This window comes from Pelophylax lessonae, assembly GCF_965119305.1.
Source record: "Pelophylax lessonae genome assembly, chromosome: 4".
Lineage (NCBI taxonomy): Eukaryota > Metazoa > Chordata > Amphibia > Anura > Ranidae > Pelophylax > Pelophylax lessonae.
Window position 1 is genome coordinate 504,889,549 of NC_138771.1, and position 19,363 is coordinate 504,908,911.

At 43.9% G+C, this 19,363-nt stretch overlaps 1 protein-coding gene across 1 annotated transcript in view; it reads left to right on the forward strand.

The window, feature by feature from the left end:
- Positions 1-14,540: 14,540 nt before the first annotated feature.
- The window catches only part of PKP2 (plakophilin 2), a 157,004-nt gene continuing 152,181 nt past the window's right edge, over positions 14,541-19,363 (forward strand). Inside the window, exon 1 of the mRNA XM_082255212.1 lies at positions 14,541-14,785. Coding sequence (XP_082111338.1) covers positions 14,572-14,785 — 214 coding nt within the window. The 5' untranslated portion in view covers positions 14,541-14,571. The remainder of the gene's footprint in view (positions 14,786-19,363) is intronic.

The window sequence follows — 19,363 nt, forward strand, 5'->3', positions numbered from 1 at the left end:
GGTGTCACTTCACTTCCTCAAACCCTACCATCTAAAACTGAACTCATGATTTTTCCTCCCCCACATGCCTCTTCCCCTAATTTCACAGCCAAAATCAATGGCTCACCTATCAACTCATCCCCCTATGCCAAGGTCCTAGGTGTAATCCTGGACTCTGAACTATCCTTTTGGTCCCACATCCAATCGCTTCCCAAAGCTTGCCGCTTTAACCTCCGCAGCATCTTCAAGATATGCCCCTTCCTAACCAATAACACCACAAAGCTTCTAATACACTCCCTGGTTAGCCTTGACTACTGCAACTCCCTCCTTATTGGCTTACCTTTAATTAGGCTATACACCCTTCAGTCCATCAGGAACGCTGCTGCCAGGCCCATCCACCTTAAAAACCACTCAGCATCTGCTATCCCTCTCTCCCAATCCCTTTATTGGCTGCCACTCAACCAACTAATTCAATTCAAGATACTAACAATAATTTACAGAGTCATCCACAACTTGGCCCCCAGCTACATCACTAACCTGGTCTCAAAATACCATCCAAATTGTTGTCTTCATTCCTCCCATGACCTCCTGCTCTCTAGCTCCCTTGTCACCTCATCCCATGCTCACCTCTAGGACTACTCCTGATCCTCTTGAATGTTCTACCACCATCTGTCCAACTATCTCCTACTTTGTCCACTTTCAGACGATCCCTGAAAACTCATCTTTTAAGAGAAATCTATTGGGCCCCCACCTAACAACTGTACATTTATTTTCTCCATCAGCACATCCCCCACAGTTATTACCTATTGTATCTCTTGACCCTCCCTCTTAGATTGTAAGCTCTAATGAGCAGGGCTCTCTGATTCCTACTGTATTAAAGCGGAGTTCCACCCTAAAAATTATTTTTTTTTTGTACGCTTGCTTTAAAGTACCTGAAAAAGAATTGGATAATTACAATTTTTTTTTTTCTATTTACTTACCTTGTTTTTAATGCAAATATACTTTTCTTCCTTCCTCTTCCTCCCTCTGCGGACACGGCCGCCGACGTTACTTCCTCCTTCACATTGCGTCCTGGGAGATGAGCGTCATTAATCCCAGGATGCAATGGGAACGGCCGGCCGCTATTCAGAATGCCGATCGCAATCTACAGCGCATGCGCGAGATTGTGATTGGCATTCTGGGTAGCCAGTTCCAGGAAGAAGGACACAGCGGGGGACACAGCGGCTTCAGACACCCACAACGGAGATGGCCGCGCTCTGCAATCAATTTTAAAGGTAAGTATTTATCTTTATTTGTTTACTGTAATGACCTGTAATGTGGGGTTAGTGTTAGGGTAATTAGGGATAGATTAGGATTAGGGGGGTATTTTTATCTAAAAGAGTTGTATGTGGCCGGAACTCCGCTTTAAAGTGTATTGTAGTTGCACTATATACCTCAAGTTCTAAAGTGCTGCATAGACTGTCGGTGCTATATAAATCCTGTATAATAATAATACAAGGAATTTACCTGAACAGTGGCTGATAATTGGATGCAGCCATTGTTCAACCAACAATTTTCCACCACGTGTCTTTGATTTTTCAATCGAAAAATGTCTGGCAAAAGGGTACCTACCAAATGAAGGCCACCTACCAAATGAATTTCAGTTTCTCAGGAATTTGCCAAAATTTACATTGTATGGCCAGCTTAAAGCCCCTCCATGCTGAAACATAGAAGAGTGATGGCAGAAAAAAGACCTTGTGGTCCATGGAGTCTGCCCCATTTTTTTAACTTCTTTATCTGAGTGTAGATTTATGTTTTAATCCACTTACTGTTGACCTCCGCTGGAAGTCTATTCCAAGCATCAACGACTCTTTCAGATTGGGGTACACCTTTTTGTGCATCCATGTATATGCTTCTGCTGCAGCAATATGGCACTTTTGCTATTATAGATTTTCAGTCAATAGTAATCTGGCCTTGTGTTTAAGGGGTCAACGGGGGGGGGGGGGGGGGCTTATTGGAATCCGCTGCTCACTTACTATAAAAGAGTAAATAAAAACATGTACCAAAAAAAAACAAAAGAAAAAAAAACATGCACCATTTTAAGAAGTCCTTAAAAAAAATCTCACAATGTACACCCACCGCCAATCATGTTGTCTAGCACCGCAGATCCACTCTAATCATGATGAACGATGCCGCCAAAAACTGAAAGAAAAAAAACAGCCACCCGCAGGAACAATTCAATCCCAATGTGTGTTCACCCATGAATGGCAGCTCCAGAAGATGACAGCTAGGTAAAAACAAATGGGACAGGTCTCCCCGGTGATATAATTTATCAAATATGGTCAGTGACATCACAGGGATCCCCATTGTGAAGGGATATTTTTTTTCAGATCCTCAGAGAGTTCTTTGCCATGAGATGCCATGTTGAACTTCCAGTGACCAGTATGAGAGAGTGAGAGCGATAACACCAAATTTAACACACCTGCTCCCCATTCACACCTGAGACCTTGTAACACTAAAGAGTCACATAACATCCGGGAAGGGAAAATAGCTAATTGGGACCAATTTGGACATGTTGATCTAGGGGTGTACTCACTTTTGTTGCCAGCGGTTTAGACATGAATGGATGTGTGTTGAGTTATTTTGAGGGGACAGCTATTTTACACTGTTATACAAGCCGTACACTCACTACTTTACATTGTAGCAAAGTGTCATTTCTTCAGTGTTGTCACATGAAAAGATATAATAAAATATTTACAAAAATGTGAGGGGTGTACTCATTTTTGTGAGATACTGTATAGTAGATAGATGGTCCCCCTGTGTTCACAATGGATTGCTATGCACTTATCCTCTCAATCAGGATATTGTTGCCGTTTTCCAAGAAAATAAAAGTATAGGATTGCACAATAACATTTTTAAAAGATTTATTATACACAATAATGTATAGTGCACTCACATTTTAATGTGCCAAAGGGCACATCCAAATAGTGGAGAGCAGAGTAGTGTGTGAAGGCCTGCTTGGTATCAGCGTGCGTTCCACAATGCGTTCCAACAGCGGCATCGCAAAATGCATTGAGGCTTGTTCGGTGATCACTTCCGGTTCGTCATTTCCGCCCACTGTTGGAACGCATTGTGGAATGCATATATGCTGATACCGAGCGGGCGTTCACACACTTCTCTGCTCTCCTCTATTTGGATGTGCCGTTTGGCACATTAAAATGTGAGTGTACTATCCATTATTGTGTATCATAAATCTTTTAAAAACGTTATTGCTCAATCTATACTTTTATTTTCTAGGGATATCCTGATTGAGAGGATAAGTGCATAGCAATCCATTGTGAACACAGGAAGACCATCTATCTACTATATATCCAAGGAGCCTAATACAAAATTTATAGCAAACTGGATCCTGGAGGCCCTTTGATTTCTGGTGAGTTACCCCCGCATTAATGGGCGAAGGAACATTTTAAGCACAAGCACTTTTTAAGAAGATTTGCTCAGCACCTTATGTCACTTTTTGTGGTGGAGTTTTCTGCATGGAAATAATACTGTTGTACCTTATGAATTTATGGACTGGATGTATTTTTATATGTCGTTTTTTTATATATGTTTATTTATGTTTCTTAATTGGATGGAGTTTATTGCACTATATGAAATATTGGTATCTATTATTAAGTATTTATAATATTTATTAATTAACACCAATTATTTATTTAGCACTTAGCACTTTTGGATTTGGCACCTCGTATTGTCACTTTTATTTGTTTTATTGGTTATCCAAAATTGATGGCAGCCGCATCTTTACATTTTATTTAACATTTATGTTCTACACATCACAGGGAGGCGCCATGTTTTAGTTTTTTACATTCCTTATTAATAGCTGACGTTGATCCTCAAGGATTCACGTCTCTGTTTCAGGGGAATGCTCTTCCTTTGATAATATATTCCCTTTTCTGGTGGTCAGAATTACACGACGTGTTATGGCAGGTTGGATAAATCTCTGAATATCTTAGAACAGATCTGAATAATACAGATAAAATATGTTGTACATAGCAATCTATTAATAAATGGTTAAAGAATGCATTACTGGTTGCAAATTCTAAAGGTATCGTGTGCTGCACAATATATTTTTTTTATGTTTCTTATAGACTTTGGAAAGGTTAGATCCCCTGTCAAGCTTTACTGCTATCTACAGTGGGTAATAGCCAAGTAAAAGAGATAACGCCAACATGTCAGAAAAAAATAACAGAATCGCTGAGTTGGAAAAAGGATGACCCCCCAGTATCAGTATTTTGTTGAATCACCAGGTGCTTTATTTACAGCCTTTAGTCTGTTGGGATATGTTTCTATTGGGTTTGTACATCTAGCCTTTGCAATAATTGCCCACTCTTCTTTGCAGAACTGCTCAAGTTCAGTTAAATTTGATGGTGACCATTTGTGGACTGCAGTCTTCAAATCATTCCACAGATTTTCAATGGAGTTTAAGTCTGGACACTGACTAAGCCAAGCAAGGACATTCTCCTTTTTCTCCTTCAACCACTGTGTGGTCATTTATGTTGTGTGCTTTGGGTCATTGTCATGTTGGAAGGTAAACCTTCTTCCCATTGACATCTTTCTGGCTGAGGGCAGTAGATTTTCCTCAAGAATTTGACAGTATTTTGCCCCGTCCATTTTTCCTTCTATCCTGACAAGTACAAGAGAAATATCCCCTTACCAGGATATTAACACCTCCTTTTACTGTAGAAAATGTGTATGGATAGTGAGCTGTATTGGATTTCCAAAAGACATATCGTTTGGTGTTGAGGTCAAATAATTAATTTTTAGTCTTATCTGACCATAACGCCCTTTTCCATGTGACCTCAGAATCTTCGAATTGCGTTTTTGCAAAGCTAAGTCATAATTGCATGTGGCCTTTCTTGAGGAGTGGCATTTTTCTTGCAACCTTCCCATCCATATAAGTCACATTTTATCTTGTTGTCACATGCACACAATGACCAATCTTTGTCATCAATTCTTGCAACTACTTCAGAGTTGCTGTAGGCCTCTTGGTAGCCTCTCTGACCAGTTTCCTCCAGGCTCTTTCACCTGATTTGGAGCGATGTCCTGATCCACTGAGGGTTTGTGTTGTACCAAATACCTTCCACTTCTTAATAACAGATTCACAGTGCTTCTCGGCATTAATAATGCCTTTGGCTTTTTTTCGTATCCATCTCCTGACTTGTGCCTGTCCACAACTTTATTGATCATCTATCCCCACACATGTCGAATGGGTTGCCCCCGAAGACAGAGGCCGCTGGGAAGGTGAACATCGAGTGAAGCTAGGCCTGTGAGCTCGGGAGGGAGAAGAGATTCACAGCCTCCTTGACCCCTCAAAAAGGCTAGCAGCAGCAGGTGCAGCATGATCCCTGGTGCCTCCAAAGCCTCCTCCAACCTCCTCTCCATTCCAATATCAACAATGAGGCCTGGAGAATGAGGATGGGCAGGAGGTGCAGGTTGCCAGGGAGCTGCTTGAAGAAGCAGAGCACCCCTGGATCGAGACGGAGACTGGCATGAAAGTTACCGGGCATCATACACAGACCTACCTGCAGACAGAGACTGGGAGGGGGGGCAGAGGAGGAACTGCAGGATTGGGACAGGGCTAGGGACCTATCTCTCATCTTCCCCCCTCACCCCCTCTCTCACAGCCCTCCTCTCTGTCAGCTCCCCCCCCCCTTCAGCCCCCTCTCTCTCTCACCCACCTCTTTCTTATCCTTCCCTCTTTCTTGCACCCCCTTTCTCTCTCAGCCCCCCTCCCTCTCTCTCACCCCCATCTCTCAGCCCCCTTCTCTCTCTTAGCCCCCCTCTCTCTCTCTCTCTCGCCTCTCTCTCTCTCACCCCCCTCTCTCTCAGCCCCCCATTCTCTCACCCACTCTCTCTTTCTCTCACCCATCTCTATCAGCCCCCTCTCTCTCCCTCTCTCTCTCACCCCCCTCTTTCCCACCCCCTCTCTCTCAGTCCTCCCTCTCACTTTCAGCCCCCTCTATCTCACTCCCTCTCTCTCACCTGCTCTCCCTCTCTCTCTCTCAGCTCCCCTCTCTTAGCCCTCCTCTCTTTTATCACCCTCTCTCGTTCTCCCCCCTCTCTCTCCCCCCTCCCTCTCTCACCCCTCACCACCCTCTCTGTCTCTCATCCCCCATCTCTCACATCCCTCTCTCTCACCCCCTCTTTTTCTCTCAGCCCCCTCTTTTTCTCTCAGCCTCTCTCTCTCTCAGCTCCCCTGCCAGCCCCCCTCTCTCTCTCTCAGCCCCCTATCGCTCTCAGATCCCCGTCTCTCTCACCCCCTCCCTCTCTCTCACCCTCCCCCCATCTCTCACCACCCCACTTTCTCTCTCTTACCTCCCTGTCTCTCTTTCCTGTGAACTAGACTGAATAACTCCTGGAGGGGGTGAAGGCGTTAATTCATTAACAATGTCTGCAAGAAGTGGTTAAATAATGTTCTGCCACTGGTCACTGATGCATTAGTGACCAGTGACAGTTTTTTAACCCTTTTGTTCTGCAATAGAGGCACAAGTGTCAGTTTTAAATACCCCTTTATGAAGGTTTTAAAAAAGTATGAAAACTCCTCCTACAAGCTATAACCAGGCACTAATAGAAGTCACAAAACTGCTATATACTGCTGATGAGATAAGGTATTTATCAGTTTATATTTACTAAAATAATTGCATTTCCATGTTCTGTGTACTGTGGGAGACCAAAGATATAGTAAATGCAGGGTCCTGGGTTTAGTAACACTTTATAAGGAGGTCTGGCCCTAGAATTATACGTATTGCCAAAAACTAAAAAAATGGCCTGGACAGGAAGGGGGTATTATTATTCATATTATTATTATTATCGGTCTTGTGTTCCAATTATTCTGCATACTGAGGGCAGTGATAATTATTACGAGGAAGAATCAGTTAATGATAATAATCGCAGTATTAGCAGTGATAAGGGGATCCTATTACTGCTAACAGGGCTGGTTTTTATCAGTAATTTCACGTCTACACAAATTTCTGCAGAAAAGCTGGAGTCTGAGTCCATTAACCACCTCATCTCCGGAAGGTTTTACCCCCTTAATGACCAGGCCATTTTTTGCGATACGGCACTGCGTTGCTTTAACTGACAATTGCGCGGTCATGCAACGCTGTACCCAAATAAACTTTAAGTCTTTTTTTCTCACAAACAGAGCTTTCTTTTGTGGTATTTGAATGCCTCTGCAGTGTATATTGATTGGTTTGCGCAAAACTTATAGCGTCTACAAACTATGTGATAAATTTATGGACTTTTTATTTTTTCATTGTTTTTACGGTGATCAGCGATTTTTAGCGGGACTGCGACATTGCGGCTGACAAATCTGACACTAAGTGACACTTTTTGGGGACTAGTAACTCTAATACAGCGATCAGTGCTAAAAAAAAATGCACTGTTACTGTATAAATTACACTGGCAGTGAAGGGGTTAACACCAGGGGTGATCAAGAGGTTAAGTGTGCTCCGAGGGAGTGCTTTCTAACTGTAGGGAGAGTGGATGCAATAGAGGAAAAGAGAGATCTGTCGGGGCCGGCAGCAGCCATTTTTTTTTTTCAGGTGCCGATGCGTTGATCTTCACCCAGTCTCAGGGCAGGGGGACCTGGCAGCACCTGCTGCTGTGACTCATAGGATCAGAGGACTCCACTGATGTGAGTAACTAACTGCGACTTACAGTCTGCGAGCTGTGATGGCCGCACGGCGCCCCTTTTGCCCATGGCGCCCTGTGCGGCCGCACAGCTCGCACACTCCAAAGGCCGGCCCTGGTGACCAGATGGTGATTAGCAATCTACAAGCTTGCGAATTAACAGTCAATGCTGATAGCCACACCCCCTGCAACATCTCATCTCACTGTAGTGCAATCAGGCACAGCCTACATGAGGGTGGCAACTCTGCTCTAAATGCATGAGCAGTGCAGCATTGTTGCCACACCATTACACGAAGCTGCATTAGGTGGATTTCACTGACAAGTTCGACAGGTATTTGTGGGGACTTTGCAGGGGGACTAAGAAAAAACTCTAATGAAAGAAGCACTTATAATTAAAGTAGAACCGTGGGCAAAACTTTTCATTTTGGATAGAGCAAGGGAGGGTTACAACCCCTGTCAGATTTTTCTTTCACCACCTGTGTCCTATTGCATCTGATTCTCATGACATGTAAACAGAACCGGCTTTCAATGGAGCCGGCTCACATATATGCAGTGGCAGTGCAAATTCACTGCGAATTTGAAAATGTGCGTTTTCTGAGCACTGTAGTGCATTTCAGATGCAGATTCCAGGCTCATTGCCTTCTATGTGAACACATCTGAATCGCATATCTCATTAGGTTTAAACACAAATTCAATGAGAAAAAAAACAGCATGGGGGGGGGTCCAAACCAATCCATACCATACCCTTTCGGGTCTGGTAAGAATTTTAATGGGAACCCTACGCCAAAATTTTAAATAAAAGGGGTGGAGTCCCCCCTCCCCCAAATCCATACCAGGCCTAAGGATTTTGAGAGGAACCCCAACACAGACATTTTTTTAAAAAATGGCGTGGGGTCCCCCCTCAAAATCTATACCAGAACCTTATCCAAGCATACAGCCCAGCAGGCCAGGAAAGGGCGGGGGGTGGGTGAGTTCCTCTCCCCCTCCTGAACCATACCAGGCCACGTGCCTCTCAACATGGGGGGTGCTTTGTGGCAGGGGCTTCTCTGCACTCCCACCCTAAAGCACCTTGTCCCCATGTTGATGGGGACAAGGGCCTCTTCCCCACTACCCTGGCTGATGGTTGTGGGGGTCTTTGGGCATTGGGTCTTAATGGATTCTGGAAGCCCCCTCTAAGAAGGGGGTCCCCAGATCCCAGCCCACCCCTATATGAATAGGTAGGGGTACATAGAACCCCTACTCATTCACCAAAAAAAGTGTCAAAAAGAAATAATTGCTATATTTAAGAAAAAACAAACAAAACAATGTCCTCCAGAGTAGATCCAGCGTCAACCACGATAAACACCGCCACAGAGAAGAAAAGCTCTGCACCTGTTGCTGGCTCCCCCTGTCTGCCCGGTGCATGCTGGGTTGATGATGTCCCTTGGTGGCCCCACCCCTTAGCTATTTAAGAACTGTCAGATGGCAGAGCGGGCAGGCGGTGGGAGCCAGCTTTTTTTCTTTTTTCGGGTTGGCGGCAGCGTTAATTATGATTGACGCTGGATCTACACCGGTGGACATTATTTTTTGTTTCCCAGCCCGCTCCTTAACAATTAGCTAAAGGCGCCGGTCCCACAAATTCACATATGCACCTTATCAAAATCGCAGCTGAGCCACTGAACAGCTGCTCTGGAAATTTGCGGTGAAAGAGGAGAAATTTGCACCAGACATGTGTGAACCTAGCCTTAATGTGGCAGCATTTTATTTTCGTTTGTTTTTTGGCTGTTTTTTTTTTTTTTATAGGAGGTCATAGTTTTACTTTAATGGTCTTTATTGACACTCACTCAAATTACTGTATCTACATTGTGACTCTGCTTTGTGCCTGGAAAATTTTGAACAACCATGTCGTCCAAAAATCTTTCTTTTTGCGCAAAGGGCTTTTAGAGGAAATGGAAAACAGCGACAGCGATACAGAGTTACTTGAAGAACTGAGCAATAGCGATTCGTGGGAAAATTCGTCATCAGGTACGGAAAGTGACGATAGCGACGATTCTGATGTCTCTTTCTGGCACATAGCTTGTGGAATTTGGGAAGTATATCAAATGATTCTTCAGAATTTCCAAAGGAGCTATGTGCCAAAAAGAGACATCAGAACCGTCACTGTGGTCACTTTCCGTACCCGATGATGAATTTTCCCACGGATCGCTATCGCTCAGTTCTTCAAGTAACTCAGTTTCGCTTTCGCTGTCTTCTAGTTCGTCTAAAAGCGCTTTTGCGCATTAAGAACCCTTTTTGAACGCCATGGTCGATCTCTATTTTCCGGGCACAAAGCACTGGAAAAGCACAGGCAGGGCACTGGAAAAGTCACCAGGTGCAATCCTGTGGTGAAATGGCATGATACAGTGTAATCCGTTAGGATCGCAGCTTTGTATCATGTCATTTAGTGTCCAAAAGGAGCAAGTGAAACGGACACAAGTGGGGACTAAAAATACTTACTCAACCGGCGCTATTACCAAGTACCTATATGTATATAGAGTGATATATAAAATGCTAAAACAAATAATATATCTAAAAGCTGCTGCTATAAATCTAACCACATAAAATGAAGGTGCATGATAGTGACAATCAAATAGGAAGTACTAAAACACACTAGCAGCGCTAAAATTCATAAATGATAAATGAAGTGCAGTCCACTGGGATAATGTCCATATGTTCATATAATCATGCAATGTGCCCAGAAACCGTGAATGGATATATTGCACTGGACCCTCCACCGCACCAACGTGCTCCCCCTAATGAGAGACACTCACCAGAAATCTGGTCATACAAGGACTTGTAATGCCAGCCTATCTCAGGCTCAGAAAACGATATCCACAGGAACTTCCCAGGACAAACGGCCCTCGATCAGTCTCAATCAGATCAATTCTTGTGGCAGACCCACAGGAGATTCCAATTACATCAGGGGTAGTACATGTGAAAATAATAGCTCACATAGGGCAATATTGCATGGCTAAAATCAGACTTTATTACCCACAAAAGGATCCCCAGTAGCTGATGCACTTACAACATGTAAAACAAAGCAAGCTTGTCATATAAAGGATGAGGCATAAACCTGCGTGTAGAGGCCGATCCCCGTAGTGCCAGTTCGCCGCCGGTACCAGGCTGTAGCGAGCCTCGGGTTCAGCATCAGACGCTAGGTCCTACCTCGTGACCGCGTGACCACGCCCTGACGCGTTTCGTTAGCAAGTAACTTCAACTGAGGGCGTGGTCACGCGTGTACGGTCACCGCTATTTGACTATACCGACGGGGCGGAGGCACCAATCAGCCGGATGACGCAGGACCTTCCTGCTCGTCATCACTTCCGCCCATACCGGAAGTCATATCATGTAACATTGGCTTCCGCCCACACAGCGAATCACTGCCATCTCCGATCAAGACTATCCATTTTCCACAGCGCCCCTAGGGACGAAAGGGAACTGGCACTCGTCGGATCACAGGCAGATCATATAGCCTATATATACATAATCGATATGTTACAATAAATAGCGACTTATTACAACAAAAATATCCAAATAAAAAGGTGATTATCATTCAATAAACATAACGATAATCACATGCACATTATAAAAATTAGATAAAATTATCTTAAGAAAACACATAAAAGGCATCATTCTATATTTAAAATTAACCATATTAAAGCAAGAAACAAGGGTTAAACGACCAAATCCAAAGAGACAAAAGCATCACATGAGACAGGGGAGGTTAAAAAAGTTAATAATCACTGATAAAACAGTTGATGTCTAAATCAACGTTTAGCCCTTTGGGATGTAGAGAGTTGGTCAAAAATATCCAATATGTTTCACGCTTGGACAGCTCTCTTACTCTGTTTGAGCCCCTCCAGACCTGTTTGACATTTTCAATTCCCCAAAATTTCAACTCACTCGGATCTTGATTGTGATACTTTTTAAAATGTAGAGACATTATGGTCCTTATAACCATTTCGAATATTTGCAATGTGCTCTGAAACACGTATTGCAATAGTTCTCTTCGTTCTTCCAATATAAATTAAGCCACAAGGGCACTCCAAGCCGTATACCACATGAGTGGTGTGGCAAGTGATGAGATCCTTAATGTCGAAGGTCTCACCATTCGCGGAAGAACTAAAAGAGGAAAACCCCCGCAAATGAGTCCGCACCTGTCTACATGTCTTGCAACGACGACAGGCATAAAAACCCGTCCTGTCGTCCCAAAACATAGAGGGCTTGGTGGGGGGGTCAAGGACCTTGCACACCAATTGATCCCCAAAAGTGCGTGCTTTTTTATATACAAAGGAGGGTGTGGATGGAATAAGGCTCCCCAAAATCCTATCTACACTCAATACACCCCAATGTTTTCTAATAATGTCCTCTACCTCTCTATATTGGGAATTGTATTGTGTGAGAAAACTCCACTCCGTTGGTGCGGTGGAGGGTCCAGTGCAATATATCCATTCACGGTTTCTGGGCACATTGCATGATTATATGAACATATGGACATTATCCCAGTGGACTGCACTTCATTTATCATTTATGAATTTTAGCGCTGCTAGTGTGTTTTAGTACTTCCTATTTGATTGTCTCTATCATGCACCTTCATTTTATGTCATTTAGTGTATTTACATTTTTTAAATTGCCGCCGGTTCCACCCCCTGCGTCGAAACGCTTGCAGGGAACCGGAAGACAAATGCCGGTGTTCTGTCAGAATACCATACCCTATCAGAATTCCATACCTCCGTCATTTCCGGTTGCGGATCAGCTGTGGCTTCGTCATGAATCAGCTGTAGCCGTGTCACAAGTCATCCTGCGCATGCGCAGAATAGATAGGGCATTTTGATAACATCGTAAGGGTCAGGCAAAAGTCCTAGTGTGCATGCGCTGGCGCATGCGCACCAACGGGTTGGGCAGTGGGATCTCTGATAACAAACATCCATCCGATCTCCATGGCCTACACTGCGCTGACCCGACACTACGCCGAGCCGACACTGCAGCGACCTGACAATCCGATCTCCATGCCCCACACTGCACCGACCAGACAATGGGACAGTGGGCGTGCGCGTGTGGGTAGGGAATAGGATTGTCCCATTTTCGGCTCGGCGCAGTGTATGCCATGGAGATCGGGTGGATGTTTGTTATAAGAGATGCCGCTACCCGATCCGTTGGTGCGCATGTGCCCGCTCATGCGCAAGAGGACTTTTGCCTCACCCCTTACGATGTTACCAAAATTCCCTACCTATTCCGCGCATGCGCAGTAGGACGTGTGACGCGGCTACAGCTGGTGCTTGACGAGCCTGCACCGGAAATGACGTAGGCAGGGAAATCTGATGGGGTAGGGTTTTCTGATAGAACATCGGCAATTGGCCGAGCACAGAGCGAGATGACAGCAGGAGGATGGCTGGAGGATGGTTGGAGGACGGCAGGGGAGGACGGCGGGGGATCGCAGGGGAAGGTGAGTTTTAAAATGTAAAACAACAGATTTCCATGCAAAAGAATGTAGCGCTTTTAGCACAGAAATCTGTATGTAATCAGACCACCAGGGAGGTTAAGTGTGGTCCGGCACTAAGAGATAGCTGAGAACAATGTAACAAATATGAATGCAATGCAGCAGACAGCATGGGAAGTTATCAGCTTGTGAAAGGATTAACAGCTATTTTTATACACTTATTGAACAGATATAAGGAAAAACTTTTATTGGTATACAGACCAGACAGGAGCAAACAATTATTTATTGTTGGAGTTTACATACGCTTTAAATTTCGAATTTTGTGTTCCTCCATGACTGTATTATGTTTGGCAATGATGATGCATAAAGAATGTCTGCAAAGCGGGCTGTCTGAATTCACGTCCCTAGTTGTGTGCTCAGCACTGAACCTGAACTTTAGCTGTGACCTGTATAGAGAGGTGCCACTCCCCAGCCCACTCCTCCTGCACAGCTCCTGGCAGTGCAGCCTTTGTGTACTGATGTGTACACTCCTCTCCCCTCCCTCCTCTATGCTCTACAGCCCAGCCCTGAACCTCAGGGACATTAAAAACTGAGCTATCTGAGGAATCCCAGGCTGGAAACTCAAGGTGGGAGGAGGCCTGCCAGTTCCTAAGAGAGGAAGCTGTGTGTGTGGAGGTGTGCATTGGTGTGTGAGCTTTGGAACACTGCTGTTGAAAGCTGCATACTGGAACTTGGTGATCTCTGGGGACTGCACCAACCGGAACAGCGTGTACTGCTCCTTGCACTGGGACCCTGATCGGAAAGCTGAGCCAAATACAGGTGACCAGCCTTTTACCTGCACCTGACGTGGACTGAAGGCTGTGTACTGGGAGGTGGCATTGCACTGGAAGTGTGTACTGGTGTGAAGAACTGACTGGAGAGTGTATTTTGGGGTGTCTAAGGGAGGCGTGTACCGAATTAGACCGTTACTGGGAGTTGGCGCAGGCATGAAATACTAACTGAAGGCTGTATGCTGGGACATAGTGCGTACTGGAAGTGTTTACTACCATCAACAGACCGTAGACTGGATCCTAATATTTACTCAAGGTTGTACACTGGGATTTTAAGTATACTGGAGGTTTCTACTTGAAAAGATTATTTAACCGAAGCTGGATAGTGGTAGTAAACGTGTACTCAAGAACTTATTCTGGGTATTAAGTGTACCAAACGTGTATACTAGAACAAAGAACATACTACGGTTTGTAATTTGCGACCATTGTGTATCCTAGATTGCACACTGGGGTTAAGCCCATACAGGAGGTGCACACTTTTAAAAACAGCTTGTTGAAGGCTGTAGCCCAGAGCACAGCGGGTACCCAGGGCTCAATCACTGCATACCAGTGGTGGGCAGTGGTACAATAACATTCCTGTCACAAGAAAGCTGTAGGAGCACTAGTAGACTAAGTAGACCACTTGCATCCAACATGGCAATGGTGGCATCTCCAGCTGGTGAGCAAGGCTACATCAGGACAGTCCTGAGTAGAGATCACTTTATGGACATGGACAGCTCTACCCTGGCACTGCCGTCCGAAGAGACATTGAAAGTGGGTCGTCAGGACCTGGAGAAGTCCATGCGGATCCAGCACCAGGTCCAGATGACCATGGCAAAGAGGACGAATAAAAAGAGTTTAGCCAATGGTATGTATATTTGCAGCTTGTTCATGTCATTCATAAGGCAAGGGTTTTATAGATGTTGGGGGACTAAGAGTCTCAGCGTGGTCTGTCAGTCAACTAGGACTTGTAGTCCTCCAGCAGTTGTGGGTTGCACAGTTCTTTTCAGACAGTCTGGGCTTTTGTAAAAGTTGATGTGGTGTGTAAAGACTTTACAATATGCATTGGGCAGCATGGTTGTTAAGTGGTTAGAATTCTTCCCTGTCAGCAATGAGGACTTGGGTTTTAGCAAGCGTGCTGTTTGCATGACGTTTATATGTTCTCCCTGTTTTAGTGCGGTCTTCCTCCCACAAGAAACATATTTGTGGATTAACTGGTACCTTACTGAATTGGCCCAGGAGAGGGTGCGCAGTAGGAACATCAAATTGAAAGCAGGGTTGCTAGGACTTTTTGAGTATTTTTTTCATGTGATTTGTAAAATGCTGTGTACTATTGCTAAAAATGTGTCCAAATTCTCAAGGCAAGAAATATAGTATTTGTTATTATACTGTATATCACCAACATATTCTATGGCGTAATTATACTGAAAGATTCAGATCAGTCTTTACTCCCCAACCCCGAAAGTGCTTACAGACTGAGCGCTGTGTCCCCAACTTCCGTCCTACATTTTGGAAAGTTGTCTTTGAAAATGTTGCTGTTTAGAATATTGAATAACATGACAATAAAATCCTTTTTTTTTTTTTACACACATCTTATTATTAAAAGGTTCTCATCATTTTGAGAATTTAAAACATAGAAATTTGTGAATATGTGTGAAAATATGAACATATGAACCTATGCATTTTTCTCTCCAATGCATTTTGTCATTGAAATCAATGTAAGCACATGAAACCCCAGTTTGACACGTATATATACACTTCGTCCTGATTTTTTATATTGGATGCCATGTGCATTTTGATGCATGTTATGGCGTATTAAAACGGGCTGCCGTGTGTTTTCACACACATTAATTCACTTCCTAATGTATGCATTGAGATGCATTTTGATTAATTTCCATTGATTTATTTTTCCAAAAATTTTATTGAAAGTTTCAAAACTTGTGTACATTGAAAAAGTATATCAATATACTATAAACATACGACAAAGTGCAATGGGTGTTGTAGAAGAAGCATATGGATATAAAATTCAGTTGGCAAACCTTATACATTATTTCACTCAATAAGCGACATTATCTTAAGCAATGAAAGAATGACAAATAATAGGTGAAAGGTATATTTTGGTTTCCCCATTTCCATTGATTTCAATAGAAAACACATAAAGCAAACATGCAAAGATGTGAATCCAGCCAAATGTTATAGCAAAAACTATTTTGTTATCTGGTTCACTGAAGCTATAATTTTGAGGTTAAGTCCTGCAGTGGTTATGCAGTCCTAGGTGGAACTCATTCAATAGAAGTGGTGGTCAACTTTCTTGATATGGGGGGCCTCAAGTGCAGCCCTCGTTACCACCAAGGGGCCGTATGTAAAATTCAGTGAATATTCAGTGTCAGGGACAACAGACACACAACATGATGTAGTTAAAGACCATAGACATGATGCAAGAGATGATCTGAGACAATTGGCATAATACATGAGATGGTTAAATATTGTAGACAGGATACAAGAGATGGTCAGATACAATAGGCATAATACACGAGATGGTCAAAGATTGAGAATAGGAGACAAGAAGTCAGACTATAGACATGATACAAGAGAGGGCTAGAGACTGCAGGCATGATATAAGCGATGGTCAAACTGTGGGACTGTGACAAGGGATGGTCAGAGACTGCAGACAGGATACAAGAGATGGCCAGAGAATGTAGGCATGATACAAGAGATGGTCAGAGACTGCAGACATGATACAAAAGATTGTCAGAGACTGTAGACATGATACAAGAGATGGTCAGAGACTGCAGACATGATACAAGAGATGGTCAGAGACTGCAGACATGATACAAGAAATGGTCAGGGACTGCAGACATGATACAAGAGATGGTCAGAGACTGCAGACATGATACAAGAGATGGTCAGAGACTGCAGACATGATACAAAAGATTGTCAGAGACTGTAGACATGATACAAGAGATGGTCAGAGACTGCAGACATGATACAAAAGATTGTCAGAGACTGTAGACATGATACAAGAGATGGTCAGAGACTGCAGACATGATACAAGAGATGGTCAGAGACTGCAGACATGATACAAGAAATGGTCAGAGACTGTAGACATGATACAAGAGATGGTCAGAGACTGTAGACATGATACAAGAGATGGTCAGAGACTGTAGACATGATACAAGAGATGGCCAGAGCCTGTAGACATGATACAATAGATGGTCAGAGACTGCACACATGATACAAGAGATGGTCAGAGACTGTAGACATGATACAAGAGATGGTCAGAGACTGTAGACATGATACAAGAGATGGTCAGAGACTGCAGACATGATACAAGAGATGGTCAGAGACTGCAGACATGATACAAAAGATTGTCAGAGACTGTAGACATGATACAAGAGATGGTCAGAGACTGCAGACATGATACAAAAGATTGTCAGAGACTGTAGACATGATACAAGAGATGGTCAGAGACTGCAGACATGATACAAGAGATGGTCAGAGACTGCAGACATGATACAAGAAATGGTCAGAGACTGTAGACATGATACAAGAGATGGTCAGAGACTGTAAACATGATACATGAGATGGTCAGAGACTGTAGACATGATACAAGAGATGGCCAGAGCCTGTAGACATGATACAATAGATGGTCAGAGACTGCAGACATGATACAAGAGATGGTCAGAGACTGTAGACATGATACAAGAGATGGTCAGAGACTGTAGACATGATACAAGAGATGGTCAGAGACTGCAGACATGATACAAGAGATGGTCAGAGACTGCAGACATGATACAAGAGATGGTCAGAGACTGCAGACATGATATATGAGATGGTCAGAGACTGCAGACATGATACAAGGGATGGTCAGAGACTGCAGACATGATATATGAGATGGTCAGAGACTGCAGACATGATATATGAGATGGTCAGAGACTGCAGACATGATACAAGAGACTGTCAGAGATGGTGAACATGCTTAGGAGTTGTAGGAGACTGGGAACAGGCCTCTAGAGACAGCCATAGACTGGAGACACATTACACGAGAAAAAGTCACTGCTATAACAGGGCAATAGGGAAACACAGATTAATGTCTGCAGGGGCCCCAAGGGCCACACATAAAGTGTGAAAGGGCCCCAGTTTGGGCTCTAATGTTTTAATGTGATTCGCTGTACATTACTGCACACAGCAATACGACAACCCAGTAATAACTCACTGTAGAAGACAATGTAAAAAAGGCGTTACAAAACATCTGTCCATAACGGTAGACACTGAATCCGCCCTTCAATGCATCTCTGCTAGGATATCAATGATTGTTGTGTTGTTTATGACCATTTACATAGTTTCATCCTTAGCCCCCGTTCACACTGGGGCGACCTGTGAGGCGACCTGGTCGCCTTTACAGGTCGCCGCAGGTCGCCTCCCATAGGGAAGCTGCGGACCCGTTCTGATAGGAGCGACACAAGTCGCTCCGACTCAGAAAAAGGGCCCGGAGCTTCTTTGGGGCGACCAGGAGGCGACCGCCATAGACTTCAATGTTATGAAGTCTGTGGCGGCCGCTCCGAGGTCACGGCGCGCTTCTCGCACCGCGACCTCGGAGGTCGCGGTGCGAAGTAGCGTCGCCCCAGTGTGAACGGGGGCTTACATAGTTAGTCAGGTTGAAAAAAAAAGTCCATCTGGCTCAACCAATAATAATAAAAAAAAAAAAACAGTAATAAAATCCCATCCATACAATCCCATATACACAATCCTATACCCGCATTTAAGACATGAGTGTGAGTTCCATACAAAGAATTCAGAAAAATGATTCCTAGAAAAGAATCCTAGAAAAATGACTGAGCAGTCAGGGCCCATTCACACTTATGTGTTGTGTCAGTTCTATTCATTGTAAATGGCACTCCAATGCATTAGAGAACGCACAACACACCACAGCCCACTGCAATACATGTACTGTGCGTTGTGGTAAGCTATGTTGTTAAAGTTGGTCATATTTGTTTTTTCCTGTGGTTCAATGCAATGCTCGTTATATGTACCATAATGCGCGTTAGGGCATGTGGACGTGTGTCTTTGTTCTACCTTTATAGGTCTTTAAATTAGTCACAATTCTGCAGAGAAACCAGTCAGCTTCCAGGTTTTATTGCTAAAGCTTAATTAACCACTTGCCGACCGGCCGCCGTACTTTTACAGCGGCAGGTCGGCTCTGTCCCGCGAAACGACATACCTGTACGTTGGTTCGTGAGACAGCTAGTGGGGGCGCGCACACGCACCATTTGGCCACAGGGGGAGCCAATCAGCGGGTCTGCCATGGAGACAGAATGGCGGAACTGATTGGCTACCAGGCCAAAGTCTGGTACTGCTGCTTTTATTTAAAGAATATAATGATTACAGAGCTGTGTCAATTTGTGTCTTTCATATCTATCTAGGTTTAGTTTTAGGGTGTATCAAA